This window comes from Oculina patagonica, chromosome 8 (assembly GCF_052425735.1).
Source record: "Oculina patagonica isolate OP01 chromosome 8, crgOcupat, whole genome shotgun sequence".
Lineage (NCBI taxonomy): Eukaryota > Metazoa > Cnidaria > Anthozoa > Scleractinia > Oculinidae > Oculina > Oculina patagonica.
The window spans coordinates 31,058,367-31,085,645 of NC_135765.1; the positions used below are offsets into that span (position 1 = coordinate 31,058,367).

The following is a 27,279-nucleotide window of genomic DNA, read 5'->3' on the forward strand; positions in this document are numbered from 1 at the left end:
GTTATCTTAGAAAAGGTGATCTAGCATAACTCAGAAAAATAATTTCTTAATTAATCGAATATCTGTGTAATAATCGATGTCGCCTTGCTTGCAGAAAATAAATCACATTACCACGTATCTCGTTACATATGTTTTGAGAGAAACAAAAGCATCATGTTACATCTGTTTTCGACAAAAAAAGGACAAAAGTACAGTATCTCGTTTGCTGTTTCAATATCAATCTGAAATTTAAGCTATCGAAAACTAAAAGAACAGGGACGTGTTTAGAAATTTTGTATTAAAGCCTAACGTGGTGTGCTTTTCAATGCGGTAGAATTCCTGTAGAATCTGTGGCGTTAATTTAATTAGACTTAAAAGGCATCAAGCGATCTACGAGAAAAACAACAGTGTCACGTTACATCCGTCACTTCCTTTCCTTTGATTTGTTCTCCATCGGTTGAACTAACCTCCGTTTTATTTTGTTAAAACCTCTGCTAGAGAGGGGCTTCGTGTGGAAGCGAAAAAACTCTTTAGTATTCGCAGACGCTTTCGTGACGGTTCCGACATTTCCTGGAAAGAAATCTTCACACTACGTGCTTCTCGGCTTCATGCTTGAGTTAGCGTGTGACGTGTTCAGCAGACCGTGGGGGAGCATGTTTAGCGCGCGAAATGCTTTAGCGACAACTTCGGGGGAAAAGCCGCAATTTTTCAGCGACAGTATCGGGGGAAAAGCCGCAATTTCGACATTTTTATGCATTGTAATTCGTAGTTTGTGCTCTGCTTGTTCACTGTTCTGAAAATTTGTAATTTTTTAGGTCTTTTTCTTAATGCTGAAGGGGACAACTGATGCGGTAGGATTGTTGTAGAATCCGTGGCGTTAATTTAATTAGACTTTAAGGCGTCACAACGGTCTAAGAGAAAAACAAAAGTGTCATGTTACATACCTTTGCACGAAAAGTACAAATGTCGCGTTTGCTGCTTCAATAGTCTTTTTGAAATACAAGTTAGCGAAAGTTGACATAAAAAACAACGGTTCAAATGACAAATGACGAAAAAATTGTGCTCTAGTACGAGTCCTCTTGTGCTATAAATCGCCCGTGTGTGTGACGTTTCAATTAGGGCAATCTTTTTCCCGGATGTCGGTTGTCACGTGATTTAGTTGTTTGCTACATTTTTTACGATCCGCCATTTTGGAAAGTGGAAGGAGATAGCTTGACTGATCTGCTGATTAGTTCGTGTACAAGAAACATTAACGAGTGTTGCAGTGTTCACGTTTATGCTGTACACTGCTTATCTGCATCTGAGCTCACTTACTTACAATACGCACTACGCGTTAGCAGGCGCCCACACTAAATTGAAGCTTCGTGTACGTGAGCATTTGTTTCGGCCGGGCAAAGGCTTGCTATCCGAAGTACTTGAGTAGTATTTGAGTGGTAATTGTTGGACTTGAATAGTATTTGAAGTTTGACTGTTGTGAAGACTAGCCAGTTTGGAGGAAGACTTGACTTGCGTGAGAATTCAAAACAAATTTGAGGTAAGACATATTTCAGTTAACTTAAAGCTTTAATATATCTAGTTCTTGTTTATTGAAAACAGTTAAAAGGTAACGTCAATATCTTACCATGATTTCACTCATGCAGTATAGAGTGGCCGTGGGTTTGCACTATACTTTTCTGAAAGCCAGAGAAATATCTCGCTGTGTAAAAGGGCAGTTTTGGTCGACTTTGTTGTTTATGTTTTATCTGGAGGCGATATACTTGCCTGCATTACAGAGACAAGCACGTTTATGGCAAATGAATTATTATGTCAGGTTTTGGTTCACTCAAATGTGGTTGTATCGCTTTTACCTTCCAATGGTAATTAGATTAGCTAACGATGTTGAAACGAATCCTGGACCTTTCTTTTCTGTGGACACGTCAAAAACAGTTAAAACTGCTCATAGTACTTCCATGAAGGTGTTAGCATTCAGATTATCTCAGCTAGGATTAAGACCCCTGGATGTTGGTGGTGCTGGAGATTGTTTTTTCAGAGCTGTTTCACATCAGTTATATGGTACTGCAGCTTATCATTCACAGGTGCGAGCAGTAGGTATTGATCATCTTAGAAACCACCCTGAACATTTTATTGAAAGCAATGTTGAATTTTCTTGGTTAGAGTATCTAAATAACATGTCAAGACAGGGAACTTGGTGTGACAATCTCATTATACAGGCTGTAGCTAATGCATTAAACTGTACAATTTATATCGCGGAAAGTGCTGAAAACTTTGCGGAGAGTAATGTTATACATCCTGCCGATACACATGAAAGACCCGGGACAACAATTTATATAGGACACTTGGATGAAGTTCATTATGTTTCAACTGCTCCCATGGAGAATGAAGAATGCAACTTTCACGGACAGCAGAGTCAAGTGGCTACTCCAAGCAAATTACCAGCTGTAGAAACTGAAGAGAGAATCTTATTTAATGATAAAACTCAAGTTTGTGTTACAAAAATAGACAGTCCAATACTTCAAAAGTATTCTGATACCCCTCCTATTAATGATAAAGCGGAAAAACGTAGAACGTATATTAGGCAATATATGCAAAAGAAACGGGCTGATAGGCAATTCAGAGAAAGAGAGAATAAGCAGAAACAACAAAAAAGAAAGGAAAACCTTGAAAACTCACGAAAAAACCAAAGGGAAGCTTTGACAAGTTATGAACAAGTAAGTCCAGAGAAATTCAAACAAAGAGACAAGAAAACAAAAACAAGAGGACGAGAAAGTAATCTAGAGAAAGTTAGAGAATGCCAAAGACGGCGTTTTCTTAAATATAAAGAAGCAAATCCAGAGAAAGTCAAAGAGAGGGACAAAAAAACAATAACAAAACGACGACAAAATAATTTAGAGAAAGTTAAAGAGTGCAAAAAAAGGGGTTTCCTAAAATATAAAGAAGCAAACCCAGAGAAAGTCAAAGAAATGGACATTAATAAAAAGAGAAAACGACGGGAAAATAATCCAGAGAAAGTGAAAGAATGCCAAAGACGAGGTTTTAATAAGTATAAGCAAACAAACCCAGAAAAAGCGCAACTAAACTACACAAAATACAAAGCTCTCCTCCAAAATGCGAGAGAGAGTCAAAACGTTGAAATAAACATTGAAAACAAGTGCAAAGACCCTGGTCAAAATAGAAAACGAACAAAGGATTCAGGCAACCAAGACCAATTTCAACAAGAAACTTGTAAACGAAAAAGAACTGATGAATTTGTGCAGGAAAATAAGAAGCTAAAATGTCAACGTTCGCTCGACCAAACAATGACTGAACAAATTGAAACTTTTCATAAGAATATAAAATGTGGCCCAGAATATATCTGCACTTGCTGTGATCAGTTATGGTACAGATCATCTGTGACAAAATGTAATCCAAATGTTTATAAAGTGTGTCCACAAAACATTCTTAAAATATCCCTAACTGGAGTTAAAAGTTTGAATAATATTGAATGGATTTGTTCTACGTGTCATTCTAACCTGAAAGAAGGCAAATTACCAAGTTGTGCCAAAGCTAACAAAATGACCTTTCCCGATAAACCGAAAGTATTAAATCTGACTGTTCTTGAAGAAAGACTTGTATCACCACGGATACCATTTATGCAGATAAGGGAATTACCTAGTGGTGGTCAGTTGAGCATTCATGGTAATGTTGTTAATGTACCAGCCAATGTCAACTCTACAGTTAATGTTTTACCAAGACCAGTAAACGAATCACAGACTATTCCAATTAAACTAAAGAGACGTCTCAGGTACAAACATCACTATCAATTTCAGAACATCAGACCTAGCAAAGTTTTAGAAGCTGCGAAATATTTAGTTCAGACAAGTCAATTATTTCAGAATGAAGGTATACAAGTTTCCGATGGTTGGCTGAAAACATTGAATGAAAATAACGAGGAGTGGTCAGAATTTCTTGAAAAGCCAAACAGCAAAACCTCAAATACGGTTGAAGAGATTTATGATACAGATAAGAAGGATGAAGAAAATACATTTGTGAACAAAAATGATTGCAATGACGACAGTGATAGTGACGATGACTGGTCTGAAGAAAGAGAACGTCCATCAGGAGTTATGGATACTTTGCTTCAAGAACCAGACATGAATGAAAATGGGGATAACATAATGAGCTTTGCACCTGCTGAAGGAAACAGACCATTAGGACTGTTTATTGATAGAGATTCTGAATTTCTGTCATTTCCAACGATATATTGTGGAACACGTAGAGCAGATAATAATGACAGATTAGTTCCTGTGCATTATAGTACAATCTGCAAATGGGAGCTACGAAGTCAAGACAGAAGGGTTGCACAAAGTGTACCAAACATTTTCTATAAGTTAAAGAAGTTGCAAGTCAAGCAAATTCAAGGGAGTGCATCACTCTCTCTTCGGAAGTGCAAAAAAAAGGGTAAAAAATATACAGCAGGTGATTTGAAATCAGCAGAATCTTTGGAAAAATTGATACATCTTGATGAAGGCTTCAGAGTCTTTAGAAATCTTCGGGCGTCACCTCCTTACTTCGAGAGATGCAAAAGAGACTTGTTTGCAATGATCCGTCAGCTTGGCAAACCTACGTGGTTCTGTTCATTTTCAGCAGCAGAGACAAGGTGGACTCATTTGCTAAAAATATTAGGACGGCTTGTCGATAAAAGAGATTATACTGACAATGAAATCCAAGATATGACTTGGCAAAAGAAATCAGACCTGATTAAAAGTGATCCTGTCACATGTGCGAGGAACTTTGAACACATGGTCCAATTATTTCTACGTGACATTATAAAAAGTCAACTGAAGCCTATTGGTGAAGTAGTTGATTTTTTCTATAGAGTTGAATTCCAGCAACGTGGTTCTCCACACATACATTCTTTGTTCTGGGTGAAAAATGCTCCTCAATATGGAGAAAATGCAAATAACGATATTGTTACATTTGTTGATAGTTATGTTGCATGTAAGGTTGATTCAAATGAACTGGGTGATCTGGTTAATTTGCAGAGGCATCGGCACTCAAGAACTTGCAAAAAACAGGGTCATAAGATTTGCAGATTTAATTTTCCATTACCACCAATGCCAAGAACGATGATTTTAGAACCCCTTTATGACGAGAAGGAGAAGTGCTCAGAAAAGAAAAATTATGAAAAAATAAGCGAATTATTAGATAACTTAAAATACGATGAGGAAATGAATTTTGAAGAATTTCTTCAGAAACTTGGTTTTACAGAAGAAGAATATATCATGGCTCTAAGATATTCACTAAAGCGTGACACACTTTTGCTGAAAAGATCTCCATCTGAAATAAGAATTAATAACTACAATTCTAACTTGTTGAAAGCTTGGCAAGCTAATATGGACATTCAGTACATCTTAGATCCTTACGCTTGTGCTGTATATATTTTGTCATATATTACTAAAGGACAAAGAGGAATGAGCAAGTTACTGAGAAGAGCATCTGAAGAAGCAAGCTCTGGTAATAAAGATATCATGAACAAAGTCAGACATATTGGAAACAAATTTCTCAATGCTGTTGAGATTAGTGCGCAAGAAGCAGTGTATTTGGTTTTACAAATGCCTTTAAGAAGGTCATCTCGTGAATTTCAGTTTATTAACACATCCAACCCAGAGGAAAGAACGTTCCTACTGAAAACAATGGATAAGCTTCAAGAACTACCAGATAATTCCGAAGATATTGAATCTGATAATTTGATCAAAAGATATCAAAGACGACCAAAACAAATGGAAGAATTATGTCTAGCTGATTTTGCGGCGTGGTACAATTGTAAAAAGCAAAATAAAAGCCAAATAGAACATAGGAGTCAAGTTGAAACTTCTACTTCTGATGACTGTCTACCTGAAAATGATTTTGATGATAATGTTGATGACGATGTCAGTGACGATGAAAAAGAAATGTGTATTGAAATCGAACTAAAAGGTGGATTTAAACTTGTCAAAAGACGCAAGCCAAAAATTATTCGTTCAGTACGATTTAACAAAAACAAGGACCCTGAGAATTACAGCAGAGAACAATTGATGTTATACACTTGTTGGAGAAATGAAGGCAAAGATCTTATCGAAAACTGTAAAACTTACCAAGAACGATATGAGCAATTTAAGAACACCATAGCCCAGAACAGACAACGATATGAATGTCACACAGAAGTGCTTGACAATGCTTTAGAGAATAATGACGATGATGAACTTGAAGAATTTCCAGATGTTGCACCAAATACACAACATATTGAGAAACAGGATCGAGAAATAGGGGCAAAACCAAGTGCATTATTTGGATGCTTTGATCCAGGAACAAATAAACAACACAATCAATATGATTTAATGGATGATATTGGTATTTTTCCAAGAACTAATGACGATGAAGACCTTGTGCTTAAACGCATGACTGATGATGATTTCAGAAAACTTGTTCGTTCACTTAACATTAAACAAATGGAATTTTTCTATCATGTCTTGCATTCCATCAAAACTAGTGATGAGGCACTTAGACTGTTTTTAAGTGGTGGAGCTGGCGTTGGAAAGACTACGGTTACTAATGCTCTGTATGAAGCCTTGATCAGATACTTGAATAGTGTACCAGGTGAAAATCCCGATGAAGTCAGAGTACTTAAAGTAGCTCCGACTGGGAAAGCGGCATTTAATATTAGCGGCAACACTCTTCACTCTGCCTTTAAGATACCTGCCAACCGAGGTTTTCAGTATTGTACACTTGATAGAGACAGACTTAACACTATTAGAGCACAGTTAAGAAGACTTGAAGTTATTTTCATTGATGAGATAAGTATGGTTGGCAGTGGCATGTTTACATTTTTAAATTTACGCTTGCAACAGATCATGGGAACAGAAAAACTATTTGGAGGAGTTAATTTGATAACTGTTGGTGACCTGTTTCAATTGAAGCCAGTATTTGATAAATGGATTTTTGAGAATTCAACAGATTCCTATAGTGCATTAGCCACAAATATTTGGCAAGAACATTTTAAGATGTATGAACTATCGGAAATCATGAGACAAAAAGATGACAAAGAATTTGCAGAGCTTTTAAATCGATTGAGAGAAGGGAAACACACAGAGCAAGACGTAGAGGTCCTAAAAGGAAGGATTTTAAAAGTAAAGCCAACTGAAAGTAGTGATTATCCTGTGAACGTCACTCACTTATTTAGTACTAACAAAGCAGTGGACAGTCATAACATTGAAATATTCAATAATGCGAAAAACCCAAAAGCTCACATCTCTGCAATTGACGTTATAATTGCAGATTTGTCTGATGAACTTAAGGAAAAAATGAAACAAAAAATCCCAAATGATCCAACCAAAACCATGGGATTGTATGCTGTCTGTTCTGTTCATGTTGCAGGGAAGTATGACCTAACAACAAATATTTCGGTTCTTGATGGCATGACCAATGGAGCTGAATGTACCATTGAAAAAATTGATTATAGAGTACTTGATTCGACCAGACCAAGTGTTATATGGGTTTTGTTTCATGATCCTCACATTGGCCGTCATTTCCGAAGAGAATATGCACATTTATATAATGTACAAATACAGAGCACTTGGACACCAATCTTAGAAATCACAAGACAATTTAGAATTTACAAACGAAATCAAGTTCAAGTTCTTCGTAGACAATTTCCTTTACGACCAGCAGCGGCAAAAACAATACATCGTTGTCAAGGTGATACACTCAACGAAGCGGTTGTTGATTTGCCAGCTTCAACAAGAGAACACATGCATTACGTTGGTCTTAGCAGACTTAGGAATATTTCGGGTTTACATGTTTTAAATTTGAATGAGAAAAAAATTGCAGTGAGCAAAAAAGTTACAGATGAAATGACTAGACTAAGGTCGGAAGCATCTTTAAAACCATGCATCCCTTTTCTTTATGAAATATCAAATAGTAAAAGTAACTTGAAGATTTTGTTCCAGAATGTAAGATCTTTGCATCTCCATATTGAAGATGTAGCCTGTGATTATAGTGTTCGAGCAGCTCATTTGAATATTTTTGTCGAATCAGCTTTATGCTCAAGAGACAATGATGAAGCATATAACATGGATAATTTTCGCCTCTACAGAAATGACCACGATCCAAAAAGTAATACTAGAACAACATACGGAACAGCTATGTATGTCAGAAATGATATAGAGTTTGCCTGCAATCCCTTTAGATGGAACTACAACAATACAGAAATGACTGTTGCCATTATAAAGTTCCCTGTTTGTCAAGTACATATTGTTGGTATCTATCGCTCAAAATCTAAAGTTGTACTTTCTAAATTAATCGAAGCGTTAGAACACTTACATCAGACTATTCTTACTGAGCCACAGACTCCAGTCATTATTTTGGGTGACTTTAATGTGAATCTTATGGAACCCTCTTCTGAACAAAAAGCGTTTGTGAGATATATGATCGAGCAGAAAGGTTACACTCAGCTAGTAAAACAGTACACGACAGATTATAAAACTCAGTTAGACCACATATATACAAATATTCCCCATCAAGTTCAAAGCTCTGGTACATTAGAGTCATACTTTAGTGACCATAAACCCATTTTTGTTTGTCTTAACCTATAAAATTTAGCTTTAAAACAAATGATTTTCCATTGCAGTTTGTTATTTTCACAGGATACAGGGATGATGAGGTTTTTAGTTATAGCTCAATTTGTTTTTGTTACCTTTTGTTTATAGTTTTCTGCCTTAAGATTTTTTTTTCTTTTTACCACACTCTTCGTAATATTGAGAACCACAAGGCCAAAGGGGAAATGTAAAGGTATTGTTGTTATTGTAGTTGTTGAGTAAAATGTTTTACCTCACTCTTAAAAGAGTGAGGTACTAGTGTTACAGTGGTCAGGTAGTGACACAAGTCACTACCTGTTGTCCCTCCCCGGAAGCTGTCACAGTTAAATGTAAGTTGTATTTACTGTCCATGATGTTAGGTGTTAGAAAGTGAAGTTTGTTTTTGCAATGTAACTTGATATGTATGCTATAAACAAGGCTAAAACATTACATTTTAGCCTTGTAAATAGCATACATTTTATGAAGCGAACATTATGGACATTAACTTGATATAATATGGTTAAATTTTTGTTTTTTGTTATGCATTGCATTGCAGACTGCTGTTTGGAAGAAAGTAGACAGAATGATGATGCTTTCCACAAACATTTAATTTCAAAGGATGTAGTGTACTTTCAAGACACCTTAAAGTACTGCAGATGCGATCCTTTATACTTTCTACTTGTTTAAAGATACTGAAGAACAGTAATGGACGTTCTTCTTACATGTACTACATGTATGTTTCATATGTAGATGTTTCATACATCGAACTTCTGATATTTTATGGAATGCACAAGATCATCCCATTTCCAACAATACTAGATGATGCTCTAAATATCCCGCTGAAAGTGTCTGAAAACGTTTTGCCAATGGAAGTTATTCTGCATGGTCTACAATTCCACTAAACTGAGTTCCAGGAACAGTTAATGCATGTGGCTGTCAGCTGGTCTAAATATGTCACTGAAAAGATGAAAAAGATTCGTGTATGTGCAGCCCATGGTCTGCTTTATAACAATTCAAGAGACACTACAGATGGTACTGTGGAAATACATGTGCATCTCTGATTATGTAAAATGACCCTTCAAGGATTTATAAAAACACCAAAGATGTTACTCAAAAAATGTTGCCATAGTCACCAACGTTTATAACTTGTAGATGTACATAATTATACAATGTACATATACAGTAAACAATGTGGACATCAAAAGAACAGACCAAAGTTACCAAGTTACTGCCATTGCAGATTTAACGTAGGGCTGGGCTACTCAGTCCAAGAACTACTGCAGTAGTGTGTCTCAGTTGTATGTCTTTCAGTTGTAATCAACAAGGTATCTTAAACATGCCATGACGAGTAAGAGATAAATATATATATTTTCTGTTCAAAAAGTACACACGCTGTTAAGATTATGACTGTTAATTAAGGTTCCTAACAGCCTACAGATCACGAGGGGCAAAGCCTGAGCCAACTGTCAAAGTCTTGTACTGCGTTTACACACCCGCTCCCACCGCCCCCCCCCCCCCCCCCCCCCCCGCCAAAAATAATCAGCAACTGTTCTTTAGACGAACCATTGGTGGACAGTGTGTACTTTCAACAGCCACCGTCAACCTAAGTGCATTAGGTTTGGATGGGAAATTGAGAGGCAAGGCGATGGCGTGTTCATGACAAGGTCGAAATGTATTACGTTTCGCCTTTCAATGTCTTACCGGAAATAAATTGAAGCAAATAAACATAAAAACAGCGTTCCAAACTGAAGAGTAAACTCATTTGACTTATTCTCAAGGGAAATTATTATTCTGTCAATTGTTTTTCCATATTGCATTCTGCACTTACCAAATCATCGAGATTTTTATTTTTAGTGCAGAATGCACTATTGTGATGGTTTGGTGGGTTGGCGCCTGCTAAACCCCTAAACCACTAACCCACTTAACCGCTAACGCGGTGTAAACTTTTAATCGCCAATTAATTAATTAATATCAATTAATTAATTATTTTTGTAAAGGGGGTAGGGGATGGAGAGCACCTGACCGTGTGCCCTTGGTAAATCGGGGAGTACATTACGATACTTACAATTGAAGAACTCAAGGTATATATTTGTTTCAGAAAGCACTATGCTCTACTTGTGGTACAATTCTTTCTGGAACAAAATACTTTGTGCTAAACGCATGCGCAGATCAGTCTATATCACGAACATTGCGTGTTTCTTCTGCAGAAGGATTCGTGTAGACTCCATGGCGCCAAGTTAAAACCACAAATTAATTGAATTAGACACTAAGGCGTCATAGCAGTTCATGTGAAATAATTCTTGATATGGCAACTCTGTTTTCTTAGAAAAGGTGATCTAACATCTCATAATTAATTGATAATATCTGTGTTATAATCAATGTCGCCTTGTTTGCAGAAAATAAATCACGTTACCATATCATCATGTTACATCTGTTTTCGACAAAAAACAAAAGTATCTCGTTTGCTGTTTCAATATCAAACTGAAATTTAAGCTATCGAAAACTAAAATAACAGGGACGTGTTTAGAAATTTTGTATTAAAGCCTAACGTGGTGTGCTTTTCAATGCGGTAGAATTCCTGTAGAATCTGTGGCGTTAATTTAATTAGACTTAAAAGGCATCACAGCGATCTGCGAGAAAAACAACAGTATCATGTTACATCCGTCACTTCCTTTCCTTTGATTTGTTCTCCATCGGTTGAACTAACCTCCGTTTTATTTTGTTAAACCTCTACCTCTTTAGTGTTTGAAGATGCTTTCGTGACGGTTCCGACATTTCTGGAAAGAAATCTTCACACTACGTGCTTCTCGGCTTCATGCTTGAGTTAGCGTGTGACGTGTTCACCAGACCGTGGCGGGAGCATGTTCTAGCGCGCGAAATGCTTTAGCGACAACTTCGGGGGAAAAGCCGCAATTTTAGCGACAATTTCGGGAGAAAAGTCGCAATTTCGACATTTTATGCATTGTAATTCATAGTTTGTGCTCTGCTCGTGCACTGTTCTGAAAATTTGTAATTTTTTAGGTCTTTTTCTTAATGCTGAAAGGGACAATGCGGTAAGATTCTTGCAGAATCCGTGGCGTTAATTTAATTAGACTTAAACGCATCATAGCAGTCTAAGAGAAAAACAAAGGTATCATGTTACAAACCTTTGCACCAAAAGCACAAATATCACGTTTGCTGCTTCAATAGTCTTTTATAAAACTAAGTTAGCGAAAGTTGACAAAAAACAACGGGTTTAAATGATTGAAAACTTTCTTTACTAAAAAATTGTGCTCTTGGAATGCCAACTAATCGCCCGCTTGTGTGACGTTTTAATTACGCTAAGCTTTTTCCCGGATGTAGGTTGTCACGTGATTCAGTTGTTTGCTACATTTCTTACGATCTGCCATTTTGGAAAGTGGAAGGAGGTAGGACAGCTCGACTGATCTGCTGATTAGTTCGTGTACAAGAATAATCTGAATCTAAGCTCACTTACTTATTATTCTGTCAATTGATTTGCCATATTGCATTCTGCACTAACCTTGCGTCTCTGAGTTTAGTAAACATTTTTAGTGCAGAATGCACTTTTGTGATGGTTTGGTGGGCAGTCGTGTGATAAACCCCTCAGGCGCTAAAGCACTATGGTGTAAACTTTTAATCAGCAATTAATTAATTAATATCAATTAATTAATTATCTCTGTGAAATGGGAGGGGATGGAGAGCACCTGATCGTGTGCTTGGCCTTGGTAAAACGGGAAGAATATACTTACGTTATTTACAATTGAAGAACTGAAAGGTATATATTTGTTTCAGAAAGCACTATGCTCTCCTTGTGGTACTATTCTTTCTGGAACAAAACGCTTTGTGCTAAACGCATGCGCAGATTAATATGCGTTACGAACATCACGTGTTTCTTCCTGTGGACGTATTCCTGTAGACTCGGTGGCGCCAAAATAAAACCACAAAATAATTGGCGTTACAGTAGTGCATGAGAAATAATTCTTGATATGGCAACGCTGTTTTCTTAGAAAAGGTGATCTAGCATCTAGCACAATTTAGAAAAACTATTACTTGAATTTATCAGTAACATCCGTGATAAAATCGCTGTTGCACTGTTTGCAGAAAATAAATCACATTACCTTATCATCACGTTACATACATTTTCGACAAAAACAAAAGAATAATGTTACATGTTTTTGACAAAAACAAAAGTATCTCGTTTGCTGTTTCAATATCAAACCGAAATTCAAGCGAAAGAAAATTGAAATAACTGGGACGTGTCTAGAAATTTTGTATTAAAGCCTAACGTGGTGTGCCTTTCAATTGCGATAGAATGCTTGTAGAATCGGTGGCGTTAATTTAATTAGAAATTTTTTAAAAAAAGCATCACAGCGATCTGAGAGAAAAACAAAAGTGTCATGTTACATCCGTCACTTCCTTTCCTTTGATTTCTTCTCCATCAGTTAAACTAACCTCCGTATTATTTTGTATAACCTCTGCCATAGAGGGGCTTCGTGTGGAAGCGAAGAACTCTTTAGTGTTTGAACATGCTTTCGTGCTCGACATTTCTTGAAAGAAATCTTCACACTACGTGCTTCTCGGCTTCATGCTTGAGTGAACATGAGACGTGTTCACCAGACCGTGGCGAGAGCAATCCTCGAAGACCCAGGGGCAGTTAGTGGGGCGAGGGAAACGCGAAAATGCGAGTAAAAAATAGCGCGAATCTGCAGGGAAAAAAATCGGCATATAAGGCCCCGTCCACACTGACCCGGGTAAATTTGAAAACGCATCATTTTTTTCCCGGTTTAGCCACACTGAAACGGCGTTTTTGGTCTTCGAAAACGGAGCTTTTCAATAACGCTGACCAATGAAGCGTATCATTTTCAAATTTACCCGAGTTAAGGAAAGACCATTATTTTTCTGGAGGGGGGGAGGGGGATGAAAAATATTGAAAAAAACTGTTTGCAGGGCCTGGAAAGACAAAATAAATTGTTTGCAAAAACGATATGTATAACAAAAAATAGTAAGAATTTCGAAAAAAATGTTTGCAGAGGTGCATAAACTAAAAAAAAAAAGTTTGCAGAGGAAAATTTTTGATCCCCCCCCCTCCAAGAAAATAATGGTCCGTCCCTTAATGTGGACGGAAAACATTTTACCCGGCGTTTTCATAAAACAGCGCTTCAAACTGAAAACTGAACTCATTCTACTTATTTTCAATCGAAATTATTTTTGACTGGCCATATTGCATTCTGCACTACCCTTTGAGTCTCTGAGTTAATCTCTGACTGAATTTACGGTGTCAAAAAGTTACGGCGCCGGTTTACAGGCGGGAAGGCGGACAGTAGGTGCTGTACAGAGGTAGTCGACCGTATATTTGCATGCAATTTTTGATATAGATAATTATTAATATTTTAAACACGAGTAATTTATATGGATTAACCAAGCAAACATATACAATTACAAATTATATACCCATTAGCATTTGACTCAAGATTTTGCTAAATCTGTGGAAGTTGAAGTCAGATTGATCGTGAACCACAAACACGCACCTGCGAATCCCTTTCGTCATAAATTGCTGAACACAATGCGCTAGGGCTTTCCACAAGTTGCTCGGCAACTTTTTGGCAACTTTTCATGATTCGAGCAACTTTTTCTCCTTCGAGCAACTTTTTTCCTCTCGAGCAACTTGTTGAATTTTGAGCAATTTCCAGACCGAAGATCTCCGAAAATTATCCGAGTGTTGTTCAAAGGCAATACGATCGTTTCCGAAGATTTACGAAGTTTGCCGAGGACTTTCGAGGAACATCTAAAGACATTTCAACTTTCGGTTCATTTTGCATTAATTAAAACATTACAAAAACTCGTCAGCAAACATGACGTCATTGATATTTCCACGATGTTTCTCAGTTAATATAAGGGAATCCTTGTTATTTAACAAATTTTCCGCTTAATACGTTATTTAGACACTCCTTTTGCTGTAAAATTGCATATAACTGTTTAGAAATCTTACCCTCAAAGGGAAATTAGCATATATTTAGAGAAATTCTCTTGATTAGAAGCAGCGTTTTGGATTTTTTGGAGCAACTTTCGAGCAACTTTTATTATCAGAAGCAACTTTTTGGATTTTTGGAGCAACTTTTGAGCAACTTTTTGGGAAATCTCGAGCAACTTGTGGAAAGCCCTACAATGCGCCGCAAGTGCGAGAGGAAGTAAAAAACATAGGCACGCTAAGCGTGCAGGAGTTATTTTTTCAATTTATGGGGTGGCTTGGGGTGAAACTGGGTGATTGTCCTGTTGGGATGGTTTATGCCATGGGTTGAGCTATTTGTGTATGGCGCCCCATGGAGTCACTTTTTTGCACAAAGTTCGCTTGCAAACAAAATAATTTTTACATGCATTTTGATACATCAGAACTGTTTTATTTAATACGGAAAATTTTCATCATTTAATTAAAAAACAAAACTAAGGGTGCGTTTTTTTGGGAAAAAAAACAAATCCGGATTGTTGATTCAAAAACGGATTTTGCGTTTCTTTACCTATATCCGAAAATGGATTAATCTTGGATCAATGATCTGAAGAATCCACACTTCGAGTGGATACATCAGATCATATCTGAACCCGGTTTTTTAGGATTCATGTTCCGTGCGTTTCTTTGGGAAAGGATTCGAAAAAAGTACCTTGGCCCAGCGGTCTTTGCTGTGAAAATACAGGTTCGCTCTTTGTAAACACTGCCATACGGTAAGTTTTTAGGCGGTTTATATTTCGATCAAAATACAAAAATATATCACGATAAAAGGAAACGGTAGCTTCAGATCGGTATGAAGTGTCATTTTAAACGGGATACAGGTTTTCTAGAACAGCCACCGTGTACCTACGGAAGTTGTATCCTTTTGAAATTGTCACGAGCGAAGCTTGCACTGATCATTTCGCAAACATTCTTCGCTCACAGATGCTTTCTCGCCACATTGTGCATCCCAACGTAAATCCTATTCAACAAACAAGAACTAATTGAGTTATCAAGTTGTCACGAAATGGCACGCTCTTATTCTGTTTTTGCTATCGATCGTAGTTGCTTTTAACAGTAAAGTTACTTGTACCGGTTCATTAAATGTTTGAACGAAATGTTTTACAGTTGATTTCAGTTTACTTTGGCCGCCCACTTTGCGAAGTTTGTTGGGAAATTGGAAACTTTGTTATGAAGTTGCCAATTACGGTGCGAGTTTGCGAATCAAATTGCAAACATCGATACAAATTTCCCGACTTCGGCCCGACTGAACTTTCCAAGTTTGGTAGTTGAGGAGAAACAAGACATGTTGCTCGAAAGTCACGGCGATTTCTGAACTCGAAGATTTTAGAACTTGTCAAGGAAATTAGCTTGAAGTGCAAGACAACGTTTCGCATCAGCGATCACGCAAGTGATTTGCCGATAAATAAATATCATGCATGTAGAAATTTGGTCAAATTTTAACTTTTTTGTATAACGATTTCTGTGAGGCGTAATCTTCACTGTCTTCAATTTCAAGTCTTCTGCGTTTGTAAACCGGATGAAACTGGATGAAACTGGATTTTAATCGAAGCCGACGCGACGCGACGCGACGCGACAGGGAAGACTAATTTGTTCGAGACAACATGTTTACGGCTCGCTGAACATAAAAGTTTTTTATTTTTATGACATTTGTTTCCAACAGTTTAGCGTAGCAAAGCCCTTTTTGATAACATAACTACAGAAGGATTTAATAAATTCGGGCCGAAGTTGGGAACTTTGTATCGAAGCTCACAATTTGATTCGCAAACTACGAATACGTTTCAAATCCATGATAATTCACAACTCACCAATTACCTTATTATAGGAAATTAACGCTTCATGAAATTAACGCGAATTTCAAAAATTCACGTTAATTTAAGTCGCGTTAATTTTTGTTAACGTTAATTTCAGCACCATTAATTTAGTGGACTGGTCAGCGGTCAGCGTACATGATGGCGGCGTTTTCGAACGTGGTCCAAAAATTAGAAGTTTTCCATCGATAACTTCCATGCTATCGCGTTTACTATTGATTTTTGTGTCGTTTTTGTATGTATTTATCGTTATGTCAAAGTTAACAGTGGAAAAGTTGGAAGAAATTCTCGAAGAGAAGCTACAGAAGGCTATACAACCTCTGAGTAAACAGATCGAAGATGCTTTGCTATCAGTGAATGCCCTCAACACTAAATACGAGAATATTGCCAAAACACTGACAGATCTCGACGAAGCTAAGAAAAAACAGATCGTGGAAAATGAAAGCCTCAAAGCAGAGTTATTCAAGTCCTCGAACGAAATAAAGCTTCTCAAGAAATCTCTGAACAATCTGGAACAGTATACACGTAGAGATTGTCTAGAAGTAAGAGGAATACCTCTACCCTCGATACCGACGGATGTGGACCAAACAGATGATGCTGTATTAAAAATTGGCGAAAAGATTGGTGTACCTATGCAAAAGAGCGACATATCAATAAGTCACCGAATTCCCAGCAGAAGGCAATTCAATAATGAAGGAAATCCCATACCTCCGGCCATCATCGTCAAATTTGTGAAACGTGAAACAAGAGAAAACTTATACCGTGCAAGGAAGAATTTGAAGTCCATTTCTACAGCTGATCTTGGTTATTCCGTGGCGAACAAGATTTACATTAATGAAAGCCTGACGGAGAAGAATAAGGAACTGTTCAAACTCTGTTTGAATTGTAAAAAAGATCACAGCTACAAGTTCCTTTGGACCAATGCAGGCAGGATCTTCCTAAGGAAGAATATGAGCTCTCCTGTGATACCTGTCAATGGTGTGGATGATATACCAAAGACCTAAGAGATAAGTAGTACTATTGATTCATACTGTGATAGGTGTCCTGGTAGAGTCTCATCCCCTGATGCCCATAATAATGATGACAGTTATAACTTATTGCCTTGCTTGAATATTTCCTCCTCTGTCACTAATATAGCCCAGCTCTCAAATATTGATATTGATCTTCATATGCCTTCAGACTCGAATTATAATTATTTTACCACACATGATTTCCATTCTAATAAGGATATTTCAGCTTGTTTCTCCAGCAATGCTTTTTCTTTTCTAAATTGTAACATAAGAAGTCTTCAAGCAAACATGGATAACCTAATTAACATGCTGTCAGAACTGTACTTTCCTTTGTCAGTGATAGGTCTCACTGAAACCAAACTTAAGACTGATAAAGAAGAAATTTTTAATATAAATATTCCAGGATATAGCTTTTTATCCCAACCAAGCCTCTCCAATGCTGGAGGGGTGGGTGTTTTTGTTAAGAATGGCATAAGCTATAGCTGTCGTCATAATCTTTCATCGGTTAAGGAAGGATATGAATCCTTATGGATTGAAATTCAAAGTGATGCTGAACATAATATTATCTGTGGAATCATATATAGACACCCTCATGGAAACTTAGACAATTTTATGGCCCACCTAAACTCAGTCATTGAAAAAATTCATCGTGAAAACAAATATTGTGTTTTACTAGGGGACTTTAACTTGGATCTTCTCAAGTTTGAGTCACATCCTGGGACAAATGACTTTTTAAATACTTTGGTTTCATCCTATTTCCAGCCTCAAATTTTGCAACCAACTAGGATTACAGATCATTCAGCAACACTTATTGATAATATTTTCTTTAATTCTCTAGAACATTTTACTATCAGTGGTAATCTAATTTATGATCTTACAGACCATTTACCTAACTTTCTTATTGTCAGTAAATTATCTTCTTTGCAAGAAAATACTAAGATATTCAGAAGAGATTATTCAAAGCTTGATGAGCAAGCCCTAATTAATGACTTCCAATCAATAGACTGGTCTCTACTATTCAACTGCAATTCTGATCCAAGCTGCATGTTTGATACTTTTTACGGTAAAATATCAGAGATAATTGATATACATATTCCACTAAAGCAATTATCAAAGAAAGAGTCGAAACTTAAAACTAAGCCTTGGATTACTTCTGCAATTAGAACCTCTATTAAAATTTTCCTGTCCCCCATAACTCCAGAGGAAATAGAAACTGAAATGTCAAACCTAAAGATTGGTAAAGCAACAGGTCCATCTAGTATACCTGTTTCAATTTTAAAAATTCTTAAAGGTGTTCTATCAGAGCCCTTACAAATAATCTTTAATGCCTCATTCCTAACTGGCATTGTTCCTGAGAGGTTCAAAATAGCTAGAGTTATACCAGTATTTAAAAAGGGATCACAGGTTAGCCTAAATAACTATCGTCCTATTTCTCTATTATCTATTTTTAATAAACTGTTAGAGAAATTTGTATTTAATAGACTATCCAATTATCTTGAAAAGAGGCACCTTATTTACAGCAAGCAATTTGGCTTTCGTTCCCATCATTCAACTGTCCATGCAGTATTAAGCATAATTGACAAAGTGCAAAAGGCAATTGAAGACCGTGAGTATTCCTGTGGAATATTCTTGGACTTCAGTAAAGCATTTGATACTGTTAACCATGAGATACTTATTACAAAACTAGAGCTCTATGGTATCCGTGGCATTGTTAAAGATTGGTTCACTTCATATCTGAGTAATAGAAAACAATTTGTATCTCTTGGTAACACTCAGTCTGATAAGGTAAATATCTCCTGTGGTGTTCCTCAGGGGTCTGTACTGGGACCCTTGCTTTTCTTAATTTATATTAATGATTTCCATAACTGCTCAAAGCAATTAGATTTCCATCTGTTTGCTGATGATGCAAACTTATTTTTTAGGCATAAAAATATTGATATACTAGAAAGCAATCTCAACAATGAACTTAGTAAAGTTCACTCCTGGTTATGTGCAAACAAGCTCTCCTTAAATATTGAAAAGTCAAATTTTGTTTTGTTCCACCCAATCCAAAAAAAACTATCTAAGTCAGTTTCCTTATCAATCAATAATAAATCATTGACTCAAGAAATTTCCATTAGATACCTAGGAATTTATATTGACTCAAATCTTAACTGGAAAAGTCAAATTAATTTCATTGCAAAAAAGATTAAACGAAGTATAGGAATTCTTTCTAAACTTCGCTATTATCTTAACAGTAAAACCTTGCTGGACCTTTATTATGCTCTTGTTTATCCATTTTTAACATATTGTTTAATAGCTTGGGGTAATACTTATCAAACTTCTTTGCAACCTCTTTTTGTATTACAAAAAAAAGCCATTAGAATTATAACTTTCTCTAGCTTTTCTGAACATACAAGTCCACTTTTCAAAGATTTAAATGTTATCAAATTATTTGATGAAGTAACTTTTCACATTGCTGTTTTTATGTACAAATTTAAAAACCAACTTCTCCCTTCTAATTTTGATGTTTTTTTCACTTCGGCAAAAGAAACTCATGGTTACAATACAAGATTTTCTTCTAGAATGACTTATGCTTTACCCAAAACCAGAACAAATTATGGAATCTTTAATATTAGATATCAGGGTGCTAAAATCTGGAATGCTATCAGTGATGACATTAAGCTTCTGTCACTTAAACAATTTAAGAAAAAATATAAATTAAGCATTATCACAAGCTATTAACTGAACCTTTTATATTTAAAACTATAATACGTCATTTTCCATCTTTCTTCCATTAATTTTTCTTTAAGCCTACTTAGTTTTGTTTTTGTGTGTTTGTGTGTTGTATAGTTTGCTATGTAAATATTAAATATACCTGACCTTTTTATAAATTATTGTGATAAAAACTAAGTATGGCTGCCCAATCTTGTTAGCCAATCGTGGTTATTCTGGGCAGCCATGCACTTAACTCTATTTATTTTATTTATTGTTTTGCTAATAATTGAATGAATAGGTGCAAATAAAGTTGTTGTTGTTGTTGTTGTTGTTGGAGCGTTAATTTCCGCGACCTTAATTATAATTTCCATTATTTTGGCCCCAATTTCTCGATACAGTCCAGACGTTCTTAACTCGTAGGAAAAAGCATTATTTCATTAGGGTGGACCGCTCAAAGCGGTCTGATTCCTTCGCTTAAACCATAGGTTTGGGTTTAGTATCACGAACATCGTTTCCAACTCGGATTATTCGCCTAGTGTTCAAATAAACTTGTTCCTGTTGTCTCAACAAGTATTTTTCTTTGTGTACGTCGCGATAATTTCCTTCATTTTGAAATGTTATTCTCTCTTTCGCGTTAATTTCCTTTATTGAGAAGTAATTTTTCCTTCGATTCGCGTTAATTTAAGTCGCGTTAATTTCAAATACTTCAATTTACACAAGCGTTAATTTCCTATAATAAGGTAACCTTTCAACGAAAACGAACTGCGACACGCTGCGACACAATTTCGTCAGATTACTTCGCCTTTATAAACTGCAATTTGATTGGTTCTGATAGTACCTGAAATCTGATTGGTGTGACAAACAAACATACTTCACCCACTGACTGATTCACGGGACATCCTGGCGACTAAGAGCTATTTTGAAAAAATAACTCAATTATATCAGAACTGACTTGTATCAATAATTAATTAGGTTAAATATTAGCGCCACTTTAGTATGTAAAAGACTTGTAACAGTACAAATTTGCGTTCTTAATCGTTTTAGGTTAAATATTAGCGCCCCTTTTGTGTGCGAGACGCTTGTACCAGTACAAACTTGCGTTCTTAATCGTTTTAGGTTACATATTAGCGCCGCTTTAGTCTATGAAAGACTTGTACGTTGCCTTCATGCGCTGAACCACTCACATTCTCGATTAGTTGTGTCATGTTTGATTTGAACTATTCACGTTTAAAAATAATTGTTATATAACGTTTATAAATAAATAATAATGGATTGATGTGTGGAGAGAAAGAACTCAGAAAAAAGTTCTGATTTCACAGATGGGACTCGAACCCACGACCTTCCGTACACTAGTCGGACGCTCTAACCACTGACGCTCTGACAAGTCACGTTTTTTCCACGAGAGCGCAATTGTTGACGCAATACTAATGAGAGACCCACCCACAGCGGAAAGAAATCCCTTGAGAAATTAAAATATTCCCTTGAGAAATTAAAACAGTCGCTTGAGAGTTAACAAGAATGTGGTTCGAGATTGCCCAACTTAACCGCTATTCTCCTCCTTTTGCTTGTAAACAAGCAAAATAGTCGAAAAAAACTATCATTGTAACAGATTAATTTGTATTTCCGATGTATTTAAAATTGCTTAATTTAAACAACATTTTAAATATCTAATTATGTAACTATTAAATCGTGCTTATTTGTGTGGTCCATAATATCAAAATAAAAAATCAAGCCATTTTGACTGGTGTTATTCATCAAGTTAAAACAAAGAAAATCATAACCGTGAAGGAGGTTAATTGGCATAGATATTTACGATTTTATTTCTTAAACATTCGAATCAGTGTTTCATCGGCTATCCAAACACCTCAAATTTCGTTAAGTCAAAAATACTCTGCTGCGCGTCGTGTTTTCAACCCTCTTCACGCTGTTTGGATATCCCAATGAACCACTCTTGTGTTTGTTATATTACATAAAGCATTGTCTAAAAATAACTTGATGGAAATGTCAGAAATTCTTTTTTCCCGCCTCTGAACTACACTTTGAGTCCATTTGTCCAAGAGATGGAAAGCTAAGGTGTGTCCTTTTAAGAAGTATAGGGCGAATTTGAAAAAAAAACTAGCTAAGAGTAGGTGTGGCACTTTTGAGGAGTGATACAGGATGATGTTTGCCTGCGAATACGCAGGCCAGGATGATGTAAGAACCACAAGTGATCAAATCGTACTATAAGAGTTAGTATGTATTTAAAATTGAGCGTACTATGAGCGTTTGTACGGATTTGAAAAACAGTGCCGTAGCAAGGGGAGGGCCGGGGGCCCGTGCCCCCCCCCCCCAGTTTTTTTTTTTCCAAAAAGTAAAATCAGACCTGTATAAAATGTTGAAAATAAAATTTTTATGGCCGTGTACGGGGATACTGACCTGCAGCAGTACAAGCTAGAAGGAAGCTTGAAAGCTTGGAAGGTGTTTGATAACAAAAAGTCTCGGCATTCCACATTTAGTATACTCCACTTCAATGTTAGTCATCCCCTCGGAAACTGTCTCTTCAGTTACAACCTCTCTATTTGACTTTATCTGGTGTAAAAAACCGGACAAAGTTAAAAGGCAAGTCATGTATCAAGACTATGTTGACGGAGGATTACGTGTGCCAAATATGGAGGTAATAGCTAAATCATTAAAACTTCTGGATTTCTAGATTTTTGATAACCGACGCGCTGTCAAGGAAGGAGAACTGGAAGGCAATTCCCTATCATTTTTTCAGAGAATACGGTGGTTTAAACTTTCTATTACGTTGTAATTACGATAAAAAATTTCTCAACCAGACTGATATACCTCCTTTTTACAAACAGGTATTGTGGTACTTTTTAGAACTTAAAACCCTGTATGAAAGTGACAATGGACAAGAAATGATACTGTTCAATAACAAAGAAATTCTCATTGGGAATAGGCCGATTTTTCTGAAAAGCTGGTTTGAAGAAGGAATTGTCTCTATCCAAGATATCCTCAGCGAGAACGGAAAGTTTTTATCATTTCAAGAATTCAAACAAACATACACAATTAAGTGCAACTTCTTAAATTATTACCAAATCATATCTGCAATTCCGAAACATCTAGTAGAAAGAGCAAAACATGCTCAATTAAATAAGTCACTCTTTCTTGATAGTGTGAATTTTCAATTGTCACCTACAATATCGATCGATCTTACGAAAACAAAAAACAAAGACTATTACTGGCTTTTTATAAAGAAAAGTATTCCCAAAATAACTGCACTTAGTAAATGGGAACGAGATCTATCATCAAATGATATTCATTGGAAAAACTACTTTAAGCAAATTAAATTTATGTGCAAAGAGAACAAACTTAAAGAATTTTACTTCAAACTTGCTCATAGGATACTTGTCTCCAAAAAGGAACTTCACCTCTTTGGAGTATCGAACAACTCGGACTGCACCTACTGCGGCCATCCAGATTCGATAAGTCATACTTTCATCGACTGCCACCTTTCTAAACAATTCTTTCATAAAGTTTTACAACACTTCAATGAAGAAAACGGCACCTCCTTTACGCAAAGTGATGAAGAACTACTCTTTGGTAAATCACTAAATTCTGCTCAACTGCAACGACACTCTCTAAAAAAGAAATTAAATTACTGCATGTTATTAGCTAAGTATTACCTTTACAATCAGAAACTTAATCAAATAGAACCTGGGGTAATTGAATTCGTTAGGAAACTTAATTTTAAATACCGTGTAGAGAAATTTATATAAAAATTTAGACTAGTTAAAAGTATTTGTTAGTAAGTTAGGCTTTATCGGTTAAATTGTGTAACTTGATGTATTTTTATCTTCTTTTTTTTTTTTTGTAACTGTGTTTTTTTTTCACTTTCTCAGTGTAACGTGTGATATTAAATAAATGCATTAAAAAAAAAAAAAAAAAAAAAAGCTAGAAGCCCAGCTGTCCCTGCTTCCAGAAATAGTGCAGGCAATGGGGTACGACACCTCCCGATTCGACATCGCTGATCTGCTGGACTTTTCTCAGTCACTCGGAAATGCTCGCAAACTCCTACTGAGTGAGATTTGCACCCTAGGTAAGCTTATGCTTGTCATGCCAGCTACCAATGTCGTCAGCGAGCGCTCCTTCTCTGCCTTAAAGCGAGTCAAGACTTATCTGCGTTCAACCAAGGGAGAGGGCAGGCTCAACCACGTCATGCTTCTGCATGTCCATAAGGAATTGGCTGATGGTATTGACATGGTGGAGGTCGCCAATTTGTTTGTGGGGGACAACCAGCGGCGCAAGCACCTGTTTGGGAAGTTTTTTTTTAAAAAAAAACACCTGCCGATGAAGTCTAAGTTTGCCTCTAAGGCAACTCAGACAGTTTAATAACTACGAACTTACTGTGATGACTCTGAAAGGTGAAACATTTGCTGGTTTCAAGATACAGAGATAGTCGGTTTTCTATTTTGTAATTGACGTTGCAGGTGTTTTACTCTCTTTAATGTGCATTGGTTTGCTGAGGCGGTGTAGGAAGTAAATAATTCGCGATATGCGTGAATTACAAATAGCTCTTGGAGCGCTGGAAATAGCATTTCCAAGCCTCTAGATTTCAACATTTTCTGGGGGAGGCATGCCCCCAGACCCCCCTAGCGGTTTGCGCCTCCGGCGCCTGCGTGCCCCCCCCCCCCCCCCCCCACACACACTTATATTACCCTTGCTACGGCACTGAAAAAGAAATGAAATCAACCCCTTTTCGTTGAAAAGGTACAATAGTTTTAAACCTTTCCAGGTGTCCTTATTTTGTCTTTCTGGTGCTTTGGAAAGCCATACGGCCATACGCCGATTTTCGTTTCGTGTGTCGGCTTTCCGAAGCTTTATTTTCTCGGGTATTTTAGCTTTTAAAGAAAAAAGGAAATATATTCAATTCGTTTTTAAATCCATACGTGACAGCCAAAGGGGTCGTCCAACGAGACTTTGAGAACTATTTGGTTTGTATCGATTTGTATCCTGTATGAGGTACAATTACCCAACCTTGTTCCCAGGGCTTTTCCCTGGTGCCCGTTCCAAATCACCAAGGGAAAAGCCCTGGGAACGAGGTTGACAATTACCAGTAATATATCTAGAAACCTGTTTGGAGGATTGTTCCTGGCGAAGTTTCCTCTTTTCTTTTCCCGTTAATTTTTTCCTAGCACTAATCGTCCTAGCACTATTTCACCTCCTTGAGGTCGTTGTAGCGCACCCCAAACCGCTTCCAATACACAAGTCAGCGTTCAAGCCGAAGTCAATTTTCTTTCATAAAATAACTGCAGGATTTATTATGGGGTGAGGAGGGGAAGTGATGCAAGTATTTACCGGTAGACCAAACCGGGGCCAAATCCAAATTGCAGTACTTTTGATATTCGGATCTTTCTAGATCCTGTGTTGAGCGTCACGCAATCTTAGTGAGGAGCGTTGCGTGACGGCTCAATAACGGCAGTCAAAACGGGACGCCCTTTCAGGTGGTATTTCTGTATGTGCGGATTTCAGTGTAAACATGCAGAGCTTTTTTACAAAGCGGTTCTGTCTGATTCTCGCTAGTATAATTTTGACGACTCGGTAACGGCACAAATTTTCCTTGATGACATTACAGGGGCATCTTTATGTGTCCAAATTAATAATATATGTGTCCAAATTAATTAGATATAACAGCCCCCGAGACAAATTAAAGTGTTTTTGATCTTTTCAGGGCCTTTTTTCAGGCGGTACTGATATTATGCACCTATCAATGTTAAGCCCGAGGGGGGGGGGGGTCGGGCAAGGGGTGGAGATTTTGACATTTTCTATAAAAAAATGTCAAATTCCCCACCCCGGGACAAAATAATTGGTCAAAATTCCCATGAAAGGTGGTCAGATGTCCTTCAAACCTTCTATAAATGACCAGAATCCCTACCCTGGGGGCATCACGTACGATCAAAATCCCCACCCTGGGGACAGCGCTCACGATCAAAATCCCCTGGTTTGCCCGACCCCCCCCCCCCCCTCGGGCTTAACATTGATAGGTGCATTAAAACAGAAGCTGTTTTATTTGACTTGCTGATCGTTAACTGGTACTGAAGGGCATAGCCTAAAACCAGGACTGGACTCTGGACTGGACTCTGGACTCTGGACTCTGGACTCTGGACTCTGGACTCTGGTCATTTTTTTTAAGAATGCCGGTCTCTAAGAATCAGACAATTTCTCGATTTCGCGGCAAGAGGATGGAACTTCGATTTCTTTCATACTTTTATGTTAGATAGGCTAGGGTATAACTTAAATCACTGTATAGTTCTTTCGATTGAATATCCTTTTATTTTAAAGAAAAATGCAAATAACAAAAATCCGTTAAAATCGTCATTTGAGGCGCTAAATTATTCATGATTTTTGCACGAGTTTGAGAGCCTCGCGTGCAAAAACAAATCACTCTACCGTCTTTTAAATACTCAAACCATAGTTAGCAATCTCTAAACATCTACTGAAATGATTTTGGGAAATATTGCGGTGTTCTTTGTAGACAAAATAATTTTATTTCGAAGGCATACAATTCACTGCCGTGAAAGTACTTGGTAAATAAAATTAATTTTCACCATGTGCGAAACCTTCAAATCGTTTAAGCTTCTGCTGGTTAAATGTTAGAAGAATGGTGTATAAATCCCTGTAAAAATTTCTCCGGGCAAATGATTAAAAGCGACGTGAGATCTTTTCGAATTCGGTTAAATATGCAAATATTTGACCTTCCGCGGTCAATTTGAAGTTACGGGTCAGAAATAATTTTTGTTCCGTGTTCCAAGTCCTAACCCATTTAAGACCAAATTAAGCATATGAAAAAAATATGTAATTTTCTAACCTTTATCTGCTGTAAAAGGTAGGTTCGAATGCCATTTTAGCATGATTACGGCTCGTATCATTCGTCGCATCTGAGCTTCGTTTTCCTTCCGTGGTCAACTTTGAAGTTACGGGTCAGACATGAATGACATGAATATTTCAACCCGTGCACAAGTCTTAACCCATTTTGGGTCAAAATAATCACACACAAAAACATTATGAAATATTCTAACCTTAATCTGCTGTAAAAAGCAGGTCCGAAGGCCTTTTAAGCACGATTCCGGCTCTAACCATCCGTAGTAATTTGAGCTTCGTTTGTGTAAGTATGTCATATTTAGTGGTCGAAATCCAATCTGTGA

General features: G+C 36.9%; 3 protein-coding genes across 3 annotated transcripts; all 3 read left to right on the plus strand.

Moving 5' to 3' along the window:
• The first annotated feature begins 1,519 nt into the window (after window positions 1–1,519).
• Window positions 1,520–4,966, plus strand: LOC144663301 (uncharacterized). Its single transcript, XM_078524200.1, has 2 exons — window positions 1,520–4,809; window positions 4,962–4,966. Exons 1-2 carry the CDS (start codon window positions 1,602–1,604, stop codon window positions 4,964–4,966), a joined length of 3,213 nt encoding a protein of 1,070 aa, XP_078380326.1. The 5' UTR covers window positions 1,520–1,601.
• A 28-nt stretch (window positions 4,967–4,994) lies between these two features.
• Window positions 4,995–7,606, plus strand: LOC144663302 (uncharacterized). The gene is made up of 2 exons (XM_078524201.1): window positions 4,995–7,479; window positions 7,566–7,606. The coding sequence occupies exons 1-2, from the start codon at window positions 5,073–5,075 to the stop codon at window positions 7,604–7,606; spliced, it is 2,448 nt and encodes an 815-aa protein (XP_078380327.1). The 5' UTR covers window positions 4,995–5,072.
• A 9,030-nt stretch (window positions 7,607–16,636) lies between these two features.
• LOC144664288 (uncharacterized) lies at window positions 16,637–17,389 on the plus strand. Its single transcript, XM_078525392.1, has one exon. The coding sequence runs from the start codon at window positions 16,637–16,639 to the stop codon at window positions 17,387–17,389; it is 753 nt and encodes a 250-aa protein (XP_078381518.1).
• Window positions 17,390–27,279: the final 9,890 nt, after the last annotated feature.

Bases quoted from the DNA above. Each gene is read 5' to 3' on its own strand.
- LOC144663301 (XM_078524200.1), top strand. From the start codon at position 1,602: ATGATTTCACTCATGCAGTATAGAGTGGCCGTGGGTTTGCACTATACT.
- LOC144663302 (XM_078524201.1), top strand. From the start codon at position 5,073: ATGCCAAGAACGATGATTTTAGAACCCCTTTATGACGAGAAGGAGAAG. The intron at 7,480-7,565 runs GTGTTATATGGG...GTACAAATACAG, and splicing joins ACTTGATTCGACCAGACCAA to AGCACTTGGACACCAATCTT.
- LOC144664288 (XM_078525392.1), top strand. From the start codon at position 16,637: ATGTCAAAGTTAACAGTGGAAAAGTTGGAAGAAATTCTCGAAGAGAAG.